Below are 12,002 nucleotides of genomic sequence, written 5' to 3' on the forward strand. Positions count from 1 at the left end.
CCCCTATCTCTAATGTCCAGCCTACACCATGCAAGCCAGCACCTGCCCCCAGAAGTGACGCCAAGCTGGCTTTCCTTCCCAGAACATTGTCCCCGTCCCTTGGTTGCCCAAGCCCAGGCCATATGCCCATCCCAACGCAGGCCAGCACCTCTGGTTTACGGTAAGCCTGAGTATTCGTGGGCTTTTGTTCGTTTGCTAACATCCTGTTCCTGACTGTGGATTTTAAGGAAGGCATAGCTGACTGCCCCATGCCAAAGCCTTGCCCAGCCCAGCCCACATGAGGGTGGGGCCGGGTTTCACCACTCACTTCCCCGCCAGCAGTAAGACGAACTCACAGCCAGCTGTGTAGTCAGCAGCCACCTGCCCACCTGACCTCCCAGGGCTCTCCCAGTGTTCAGGTATATTCACTGCACCTCAGAATTTAATTATTCCATGGGAAATAAAATAACTAGTACTACTTGGTGAGGCAGGAAACTTCTTTGAATTACCAGAAAAACTGAAAAAGAAGAAGGGGCTTAGTGGCACAATAAACTCAGTGTGTGTGTGTGTGTGTGTGTGTGTGTGTGTGTCCCAATCCCGTGCAGTTTAGAAAGCAATCATCTTCACTGAAAATGGGCATTTCTGGTTTCTCTTAAGCCATCCACAGGAGGCCACACCTTTGTCTGTAAGCCCAGGTAGCGGCCAGCCCACAGGAAGGACAGGGATATCCCTCCCTCCAGCGCGCCCTGTGCTCACCCACTACTCCCCACAGAGCCTCCCGGTGCCACGCACTGGCAGAACTGATCGAAACTGTGTTGTCTGGATAGGGCAAGGCAGTCCCAAATGTCCAGCTATGGGCCCACAGGGGTGGACACTGAGCCCTAAGCAGGCCTAGCAGGATAGGGGAGCCCCTTGGCTCCCGGCTTCTCCAGCGCCCAACAGGATGGGATGTTGGTTATAAACACAAACACTCCAGCACACCCTTCTCCTACTCAGGTCACCCCAGGAAATGCATCACACAACCTGTTCTTTCACTCATCACACACTGCTCTCACTCTGATTGGGGTCCGTGGAGTCACCCTGAGAAGTGAAGGACCTGGTGGGACAGTGACCTGTCCAAGGCTCAGCCAGCATCAGTAGTGCCTTGCCAGGGGTCATCCCCCTGTGTCCAGCCAGGCACAGGACAGGTGAGCACCTCATAGCCCTGTGCCTAATCTCCCCAACCACAGAGGGGCAGGCCCAGGCAGCCAGAGTGGCTCAGTCTCCTTCAGTCACAGGACCAGGCATGGGAACTGAGCCCCAACTGCAGCCAACTGGTGATTCCACTAACCACCTCCCCTACCTCAGGCCTTGACTGCTCCACTCATCCTCCCCGGCACCCAACACTTTCCTGCTCCCCTGTTTTGCTTTCCCCTCCCCAGACACTTCACACTTGTTCCTAAATCCTTCAGAGACATTTATACCTCTCTGCCCCACTTGTTATCTTTATATGCTTGTTAACTTTAGAGATATATTTATTTTTATGAAAGAACCTGGGCCCCAGTGGAGTCTCCCACTGCATCCAGCTCAACTCCGAGGTTGTCCCCAAATTGGCAGTCACTGAGGCTGGAGCCAGGGCCCGTGGGGCTGATGGCAGATCCACTCTGCATGCATGGCCCAGGTTCTGAGGGTGGGGGTGAGGGGGGCAGGACCTCTTTCTTCCTTAGGGTACAGGAGTGAGTCAAGCACCTGCCCTCCTCACTAAACGGGCCTGGAGTCACTGCTCATTCTGCTTTTTGTTTGTGATAAATGCTGTATCCTCTGTATGTAATGCCATGTGACTGCCCCACAGGGAAAATTTTCTGTGCTCATCAGTTAAGAAAGTGCTTACTTCCTCAGAGTCCTCCAAACCCTCTGTCACACAGTGACTGGATTGTTAACTCCAAAGATGCATGAATTTCTTCCCACCAAATCCCACCTCCTTGCTTGTAGGTGAGGCTGTGCGGGCACAGTCGCCCCTCAGGAGATAAGTAAGGCCATACCCATGATGGTGATGGGGGGGGGGGGCGTCTGGAACCCAGCAGAACAGGGTGAGTGACTCTCCCTCCAGACCCCTGAGTCTCAGTCATCACTTGAGTTAGGTCCCCTTCAACCACTCATCCACAGTACAGAACTTATTTAATTTACTCCACTTCACTTATCATTAGAGAAATGCAGATTAAAACTACACTGAGTTACCATCTCACACCTGAGAGTAAGGCTTACATTAACAAAGCAGGAAATGATAGGTGTTGCAGACTGTTGAGAAAAGGGACTCCACTCCACTGTGGTGGGAATGCAAACTGGTACAGCCCCTTGGGAAGACTGTGTGGACAGTCCTTAAACAAATAAAAATGAAATTACTTTATGATACAGTGATATTATTCTTTTTAAAAATATTTTTTATTCATTCCCTTTTGTTGCCCTTGTTGTTTTATTGTTGTAGTTACTGGTGTCATTATTGTTAGATAGGACAGAGAGAAATGGAGAGACGAAGACAGAGAGGGGGAGAGAAAGATAAGACACATGCAGACCTGCTTCACCACCCGTGAAGCGACTCCCCTGCAGGTGGGGATCCTTAGGCTGGTCCTTGTGCTTTGCGCCACCTACATTTAACCCGCTGTGCTACTGCCGGACTCCCCCAGTGATATTATTCTTAGGCATTTATCCAAAAGCCACTGAAAGGGACATTAAGCCAAAGGGACATATGCACCCCTATATTCATAGCCTGATTATCCAGCTAAATGCCCATCAGCTAAATGCCCATCAACAGATGACTGGCTAAAGAAGTTGTGGGATAGGTAGAGGGTAGATAGCATAATGATTATGCAAACAGATTCTCATGCCTGAGAATGCAAAGTCCCAGGTTCAATCCATCACATCACCATAAGCCAGAGCTGAACAGTGCTCTGGTGTTAAAAAAAAAAAAAAAAAAAAGTTATGGGATGGGGGGCAGGTGATGGCGCACCTGGTTGAGCGCACATTACCATGTACAAGACCCAGGTTTGATCCCCTGGTCCCCACCTGTAGGGGGAAAGCTTTGTGAGTAGTGAAGCAATGTTGTACATGTTTCTCTGCCTCTCCCCATCCCTCCTGCCTCTCAATTTCTAGCTGTCTCTACCTAATAAATAAATAAAGATAATAAAAAAATTAAAGAAGTTATGGGATATATATTCCATGGAGTAGTTTCTGCAATCAAAAAAGATTACAGTGTGTCCTGTGGGTCAAAATGGATAGGACTGGAGGTGATTATGCTTTTGAAATAAGTAAAGAAATAAAAAATAACTACAAGATGGTTTCACTCTTATATAGAATCTAGAGATCTGATTCACATGAGCTAGCAAAACAAACAAACAAACAGAAGCAAGTAAACTGTTTCTAAGATCTGTAAGAACTACAGTGGTGAGAGTCAGGCAGTGGCACAGCGGGTTAAGTGCACATGGCGCAAAGCACTGGCGTAAGGATCCCAGTTCAAGCCAGGTGGAGTTGCTTCACAGTTGGTGAAGCAGCTCTGCAGGTGTCTGTCTTTCTTTCCCCCTGTCTTCCCCTCCTCTGTCCATTTCTCTCTATCCTATCCAATAACAACGACATCAATAACCACAACAATGTTAAACAAGGGCAACAAAAGGAAAAATAAATAAATATTAAAAAAAAAGAACTACAGTGGTTATCTTTGGGAGGTGGGGATGCAGACCTTTGGTGGTGGGTGTGGTGAGGACTTACACACTTATTCTTATACTCTTGTAACCTACTATTAATCTCAACTAAAGAAAATAAAGGGGACTGGGTCGTGTGCATCTGGTTGAGCGCACATGTTACAATATGCAAGAAGTCAGGTTCGAGCCCCTGGTCCCCACCTGTAGGAGGAAAGCTTTGTGAGTGACAAAGCAGTGCTATAGCTGTCTTTCTGTCTCTCTCCCTCTCTATCTCCTCCTTCCCTCTTGAATTCTTGCTGTCTCTATCCAATAAGAAAAGATAATTTTTAAAAAATTAAAAAGAAAAAATTGTTATTTAATTTAAATATCACTTTCTTGATTCATAGTGGAGGGCATGGGTAACAAGGCCTGGCAGTAGGAGACAGCATTTGCAGGTTTCCTGCTATGGGGTCAGGTGTTTTGGCTGTGCTCCTGAGGGAACCACACCTGGGACACTTCTTATCTCCCTTCTCAGCCGCTGTCACAACAATCACGTGACGCAGGAACTACAGAGAGCATCATGCAGGGGTTGGGGTGACAGTGGCTCCCAAATGCCATGCCTGTACAAGCTTTTAATATACATTTCCAGTTCTTGGTATTGTTTCAACTACAGAGAAAAAGGAGAAAGGCAGGAGGGAGGGAAGCATGAAGACAGAAAGAAAAGAAAGTCATTCCTAAATATTTTTAAAAATAAAAAAAATTACTCAAAAGAACTGGGCAATAACACACACACACACACACACACACACACAAATCCTATTTCCAAGAAGAGTAGGGCTAAACAGAGTTTAAAGTTCAAGCCCCGCCTCCTATCAAGTCTCTCCCAGACTTCCCAGCAGACAATGTGGCAAGCTCCCCATCCCCCTCTCCAAGTCCACCTATGTCACTTGCCACTTGCTGATTCTGCCCGAAGGACCCACCAGGGACTTCAGGGCAGTGCTCCCCATGCTCTGGCCCTGCTAGGTCCAAGGTCCCCAGGAACAGGCACCTGTCCCTGAGACTCAGCTCCATACTCAGCTCCAAGGGAAAGGGAAAGAATCAACCCTCCCTAGAGCAGCAGAAAGCCCCAGCAAGTTGCCTCCAGGGGACTTGTTTGTCTTCAGATCTGAAGCCCCTCCCCTAGGCACTGGAGGAGCAATCTCAGTGCAAGAGCTACTGTCTGTTTCAGCATCTGCACCATGGGGCAGTGGCTACTCACTGGTGTCACAGGTAGAGAGGAGCGGTTCAGCCAGGGCTCCATGTTCCAAAGGCTCAACACACCTCTGCCCATAGCCAAGCAAGTGCCTGCCAGTGTTTTTCAGGGTTGGAACTTCATATAAAAACAATATAACATGATTATCATTTCCAGTGCAAAGATGGATGTGTGAAGATTCAAGTGGGAATTTTCAGCAACTCTTATCAGTTGCTTTCCCATCCCAAATTTAAGTAAACCCACATGCAAAATTTCAAAGAAACAAGGAAGTTAGGATTCACAAAAGGATTCACAATGGGTGTTCTTTAAATAGAAAATCTCCCTGGGTCCATTTTAAGATATTACATCAGTCACAGAAATTGTATTTGCCAGCTTTCCAGAAGCATCTGCTATTTAAAGTCAGCCAGGCCTCTGACAACTGGGGTACATTCCATTTTTTTTCTGCAGGACCCCCTCTTCCTCCAAAGACCTGGGTTACTTTTTTATTTAGAGGTTCCTGGCAGACCTTAGACAAGGTGCTTTAAGAGTTGACAGAAATGAACCAGAGGAGTGCAGCGTCTCAGCATCTCTGCATGCCTTGCTTCTGAATTAGTGGAGACAGGCCATGAAGGGAGAAAGACACGGCAGATCGGTTTTTATTGCTGCGACTAGAGTCCAAATACATATAAATCCTAGAAATTTGTGTTCAACACTTGGTTAAAAAATAGTTTCTCTACACTATTGCTTGAAAGTAAGGATATACACACACATACTTAAAAAAAATCAGATTCAGGATTTAATGTTTAGAAACTAGAGCTTAGTAGTGGTGTGTTTTGAAAGCAACACATGTTGTCACCCTCTGGTTTTGCATTTGCAATTTCCTGACATGTTGAGTTTCTACGTTACAACAGAGTATAAATATTGTTGAGCCCTGTGAAGGAGAGTCAAATTTCAGAGATTGGAAAGGGTCCTTTTCAGACATTGGCTTCCTAAAATCCTCTGCAAAGCAGTTTCATATAAACAGAACAGAAGTGAGTCACTGGGGGGTGGGGGTGAGGATGGAGGAGCTTCTGACTGTCCAGAGCAGGGGCCTCTGACTCCTCTGCTGAGATGGACTTTGACAGTCTGCTTCCTCAAGTCCAGGCTGGTCAGACCCCAGCTGTCCTAGTCAAAAGGAACACGGCAGGGCTACAGGCCAGGTTCAAGGTCAGAGTTACCTCCCTACCCCCACCAGCTTCATTAATAAATAACAAAGGCTCCGTGACTGGGAGCACCACACTCACCAAAGACACTTTGCTGACAAAATGCTGAGTACTTTGCCAGCATTTTCTAATCTCATGCTTACAAGAGACCCGGGTGACTCCAACAGAACACGACAAGTCGGGAGAAATCCGGCAGCTTGTGGCCCAGCTCTGAGGCTCTGCTCCCTCATGTCCTCTTAGCCCAGCCCAGCTCAGCCACCAAGTCCTGGAAGCCCTGGGGGAGAGGGGAGGGGGCAGGAACAGTGAGCCCCACTTCTAGCCCAACCCAGCCCAGTCTGGGAGAGGGAACTGAGAAGCAAGCAGATGACAACCAGTCCCCAATGGGGAGCAGAAGTGAGCCATCCTGCCAGGCCCTGTCCAAAGTCCTGACCCTCAGAAACCCTGAGAGCAACCAAAACAGTCACTGTCACAGGCATGGAGCTGGGGGAGACTGAGTGTGCATCAGAGGCTGCATCCTCGTCATCGCCAGGGTTATTGCTGGGGCTCCATACCCACATGATTCCACAGTTCTCAAAGTACTCTTTTTCTTTTCCTTTCTTTTTTTTCTTTTTTTTTTTTCTTAGAGAAGTGAAAGACAGAATGCGAGATGGAACACCACTCTATCCTCAGGAAGTACTTCCCTGTGAGGGCCAGGGGCTCAAAGCTGGGACCTCTAATGCAGCAAAGTGTGTGCTCTACTAGATAAGCCACCCTCCCTAGTCCCCCAGATGCCATTCAAAAGACATCCCCAGAGGATCAGCAAAATAGCTCACTTGGATCATGCTGCTTTGCCATGCATATGACCTTGATGCTGTGGTCTTTTGCACTACATATTAAAAAAAAAAAAAATCTTTAAAAAAATACATAGACATTCCCAGAAATGCTAAACGATAGCACCACCCATATACCATTTTTGTTTATCTCTGGGGCACTAGTTCTGACTCTGCCCATTGTAAAGATGTGTCTGTTTACTGATAAGAGGCCCCAGCATCACCTGGGATCTGTGGTGCCAGGGATGCCACTTGAGCCTTATGCTTTGCCACTGAGCCTCCTCCTAGGACAGATTCTGCCCACCTGAGACATGCCTGCCTTGTCCTGGTCTGAGCAGATGGGTCAGGGTTTCCCCATCGGGACTTCACCATCAGTAGCGTCTGGTCAACAGTTTCAACATGGATGTCACAGCCCCACCCCCCAGGGCTTCTGACAGTGGCGGTCTCCAACAGGACTGAGAACTTGTGTTTATAAAGACAGTTCCTAGGCCATGCTGCTGCTACTGTTTTGGGAACCACCCTTTGAGAACCGGTAGCACACATCTTTTTCAAGAGCTGCTGGCGGCTCCCAGAACCATGCTCCTTTGGATTAAGCCATCATCAATGGCTTAATCCACTTGGTCGATTCCAAATTATATTCCTCCATGAGGATAATTTCTGGAACCATCCGTTCCACCCCGGTTCCATGGCTGCCAGTTCTTAGCAACATCGCCCCGCCAGATATTCGTCGGGATGCGGCATCATCTAAGTTCATTTCCCACGTCTACGCTCGACCGGACCTGCCAATATGCTCGGATATCTTCGCCCACCCTGTCCAACGCTTGACGTCTCGTCACCCAATCTGGTCCCCTATGCCTACACTGAACTTCTCTGTTCCAGACTCTTGGAAACAGAGTTGGCAGTCAGCTGAGGTAAAGAACAAACACCTCATCACAGACCCCTGCAAGCGTCACCCCGGCTTTGACCTAGCACGTTAGGATTGGGCCCTCCTCAATCACTATCGAACAGGCCATGGCCAGTGCGCCGCTATGTTCCATCGCTGGGGAGCCAGAGACGACCCAAACTGCCCCTGCGGCTACAGACAGACTATGACCCACATAGTCAACGACTGCCACCTCTCCAGATTCAAAGGAGGTCTCAAAACTTTACATCAGGCTCAACCTGATGCTGTTGACTGGCTACGGAAGAAGGGCAAACGCTAGAAGAAGAATGGAGCCGATTGTCACACAGAGGAATCCACCCCACAGCTCTGGAGGTGTTTCCCAGAGCTGCCATGGGTTGGCCTGGTCATCCTGCAGACTGTTGCCTGGTTAAAGGCAGGGATGGCCTGACAAAGGAGCAGGCAGGTACACACTGCAGAAGTGAGAAGGCTGCAGGAAAACTGTTTTTTCCCCAAGGTAGTTTCCTGAAGCTCAATGTCTGGCCACTCTAGCCATAAAGGCTGCGTCCTCAGGAGATACCAGTGAGGGAAAGTAGCAGGAGATTTGCCTGTGGGGTTAGAGAGAGACACTGTAGGTCTGAGGCTACCGTGGAGACAGGTTCAATCCCCTGCATCAAGGACCAGAGCTGGGCAGTGCTGTGGTCTCTCTCTTCCTCCCTGATAAGTAAATCTGAAAAAAAGGAAGAGTTGTCTGCTCCCTGCCTACTCCATGAGGCTCAACCTCACCATCTTGTCTGGAGTGAGAGGCTGCAAGTGTGCAGAAGCCAGCCACTCAGGGAGCCTGCCCACCCCTACACCCCTCAGCTTCCTGCCTTGCACCCCTTTCCTTCTGCAAGTCACTCTCCTCCTCACGAACACACACATTCTGCCAACTCCGCATACCTAAGCTTTGGGTTCTTTCCCACTAGAACAAGGACACTTGCTGCTGCTGACTCAATTCTAAAGAAAACACTTATTAAGAAATTCATTTTGATAAAAGCAGCAACATTACATACACTGTGGTGGTGGGAAGGGGAGAAATCTAGCCCAAAGTTCCCTGTACTTTTTTTTTTGAAAAATAACTGCAAGAGGCCATCTAAAATTGTATAGCTATTTATGAATTTGGAAAAATTAAAATCGCTACAACTTACTGAGGTCCAGGAAATGAGGGGCTGTCCTCACCTCTAGCACTCTGTCCCTCAGCCAATCGGTTGCAGGCACACACATGCCATGAAGGGTCTTTCATGGAACACCTCAGGGCCCTCCCCAGCCAGGTGCCCTACATCCCCAGCGAGCACCCCCTCGGACCTCTGAACACCCCCCACTCCCCGCCCCCACACACATACAAACCAGGCCTCTGGGGATGCCTTCCTGCCTAGCTCCGGGGGGGGGGGGGGGGGGCCGGGGTGCACAGTGCTCCTAGCCCCCAGCTTCCCATCTTAACCAAAAGCAAAGGGGCCGGCTCCACGCCCACCCGAGGCCTGGCCAGCGCGCTGAACACGGCACCTCCCTCGCCCTGCGTGTCTGCGCCCAGCCGCCGCCAGAGCTAGAGGCTTGCCTATCCTCCCGCAGGGCCGAGAGTGGTCCTGTTCCTGCTGTGGACACGCAGAGTGGCGGGCAGGGGCGGGCTGCGCGGTCGCGTGGCTTGTCTCCCGGAGTCCAGGGACAGGCAGGGACCCGCGGGGACCGAGCGGGGACGGGCTGAGCCGGAGGGCAGGTGTCGCGCCTGGCGCCGGCCGGGTGCCTGGGGACGCGCTCAGTACCATCCACCCTTGGCCCGGGAACGCACCGGGCCACCCAAGGCGGGCCCCCAGGCTCAGGGACGCGGAGGCCCGGGTGTGGGGGTCGGGTGGTGAGCTCGGTGCGCTGGGGTCAAGATGAGGGTTTCGGGGTATGGGGCTCAGGGTTCAGGACTCGGAGGCTCCTGAATCTAGAGGGTGGGAGGAGGCTGTGGCGCTGGGCTGCGGTTCCGAGTGAGGGGGCGGCATGAGAGGACCCTGCCGGGGCTTAGCTGCTGGCTGGCTTTCTGGGGGTGCCTGGGAGTCGGGGTGCCCCGCCCACTCACCGGACACGTTGAGCCGGCCCCCCAGGAACCAGGCGATCTTGCCAGAAGCGAAGTCACAGTCCGACACGGAGTGGAAGGGGGTGTCCCAGGCCAGCGACCCGCGTGCCAGCGGCCCCCAGAAGGCTGAGGGGTCCCGGGCCGCCTGCGCGCTCAACGCGGGGTACGACCCGGGTGGGGTGACGGCGCCCAGCCAGGACCCCGAGGCCGCCCGCAAGGGCCCCCCCACACCCACCCGCACCCCCAGCCCCGCCGCGGGCCACAGCCGCCCGGCGCCGCCACGCAGACCGTGCAGCGCGCTCGCAGCCATCGCCCTGCTCTGTGCCCGTACCCGACTCCGTGGGGGAGGCCGCGCCCTGGGAGTGCACCCCAGATCGACCCGGCCCGGCCCGGGGCAACGCCCATGGGACTGCAACCAGCCACCCCGCCCCCCGGGCTACGCCCCGCCCCCCGGACTACGCCCCGCCCCCGAGACAGTACCCCTCCCGACTGGTCCCGGCCTTGCGCACCTCCTACCCCCACCCATCCCTTCGGCTCAGTCCCCGCCGGACCTGACCAGATCTGGGCGCTTCCTCGGTATTCTCCCTTCGACCCTGGCCCCTCTTCTGTCCCCTCCCTCCGCCTCTGTCCCGTCCCATCCCCTCCACAGTCGCCTGCTGCGGACCCTGGCCCCACCTCTATCCCCTCCCACCGCCTCTGTCCCCTCCCCTGACGCCTTCCGCCGGCCCCGCCCCGCCCCGCCCACCTCCAATGCTAGGAGAGAGACCTGCCCGCCAGGCAGTGATACGTAAGGTTGAGCTCGCACATAACCATGAGCAAGGACCTGAGTTCAAGTCCCCAGCCCCCACCTGCAGGGGGGAGGTTTCATGAGCGGTGAAGCCGTGCTTCAGTTTCTGTCTCTCTACCTCTTCTTTTCCTTTCTCGATTTTTCTGCTCTATCCAAAATAAATAAAATATACTGGGAGCCATCAAGGAAAAGGGGGAAAGGGACATACGGCCCCCCCTATCCCTACCCCTGCCCCCTAGCTGCTCTCTACCCCCACGCCCGGCCCTGGCCCCCACTTGCTCTATACCCTCACCACAGCCCTGGCCCCAGCTGCAGGATGGCCCCTGCTCTTGGCTTGTTTTCAGGTTCAGGAGGGACAGTGACAATGAGCTGTGCTGCAACTTCCTGGCCACGGAACCTTCTGGTGTTGCTGAGGAGTTATTCAGCAACATTCTGGAAAGGAGCAAAGCACTCTATCAGCACTTCATGAAGCCAAGAACTGGGATGGACCATGTGCTTTAGAGAATCCTACACACGGACCTGCGTCCTTCAGGCCCCAGCACACAGCACCGCTGTAATGGACTGGTCAAAGTGCTTGGGGCCAGAAAGTTGTAGGAAACCGGGTTCATGTTCTGGGGTCATGTGCTCAGGTCACCCAGTTCCAAGAGATCACCTTTTGCCTGAGTACCAAGAAAAAGAGAAATGAAGAAGCAAATGCTCCATTTATCTCTGCTGATTTGAGACCATGATGGTTTGGGAGTGATTGCTTCTATACCTTTAATCCTTGTTCAAAGTCTGTGCCATTGGAACTCGCTGTGCTTTATTTTTTCTTTTTTGGAAAATAAAAGAAAAAGCATGATGGCTATGCAGGAGTCTTCCATGCCTGAAGCTTGAGCTCCCAGGTTCAGTCCCCAGCACCACCATCAGCCAGAGTTGAGCAGGGGCTCTGATCTTTCTCTCTGTAATAAATAAACAAATAATAAACAAAAAATAAATAAAAGGGGGCTTGGTGGTGGTGCACCTGGTTAAGTGCACATAGTACCCTTGGAAGAATCCAGGTTTGAGCTCCCAGCTCCCCACCTTTACAAGTGGTGAAACAGGTCTGCAGGTGTCTTTCTCCCTCCCTATTTCCCTCTCCCATCTCAATTTCTTTCTGTCCTGTCCAATAAAAATGCAAAAGATAAATATTTTTTTTTTAAGTATGAGTGATGCTTCTCTCCTTTGAAGCTGCAGTCAAGAATACATGAGGCAGTACTTGTGAAAGCTTTAGCCTAGACTCTGCACTCATGGAGCTCCAGAAGGTGATATTCTTACCAAGCCAGGAAGATGGTTGGAAGGAGACTTGTAGAAACTTGCTTTAACCAGATTCTTAAAATATTTC

The 12,002-nt window shown here is 51.4% G+C and overlaps 1 protein-coding gene across 2 annotated transcripts in view; it reads right to left on the reverse strand.

Moving 5' to 3' along the window:
* ACSS1 (acyl-CoA synthetase short chain family member 1) overlaps window positions 1–10,247 on the reverse strand; it is a 40,724-nt gene extending 30,477 nt beyond the window's left edge. Inside the window, exon 1 of one of the 2 annotated variants that reach the window (XM_060192562.1) lies at window positions 9,859–10,247. In XM_060192562.1, the coding sequence (XP_060048545.1) occupies window positions 9,859–10,165 (307 nt within the window). In that variant the 5' untranslated portion in view covers window positions 10,166–10,247. The remainder of the gene's footprint in view (window positions 1–9,858) is intronic. The other variant, XM_016193643.2, reaches the window with a different exon arrangement.
* Between the last annotated feature and the right edge of the window lie 1,755 nt (window positions 10,248–12,002).

Source organism: Erinaceus europaeus, chromosome 1 (assembly GCF_950295315.1).
Source record: "Erinaceus europaeus chromosome 1, mEriEur2.1, whole genome shotgun sequence".
Classification (NCBI taxonomy): Eukaryota; Metazoa; Chordata; class Mammalia; order Eulipotyphla; family Erinaceidae; genus Erinaceus; species Erinaceus europaeus.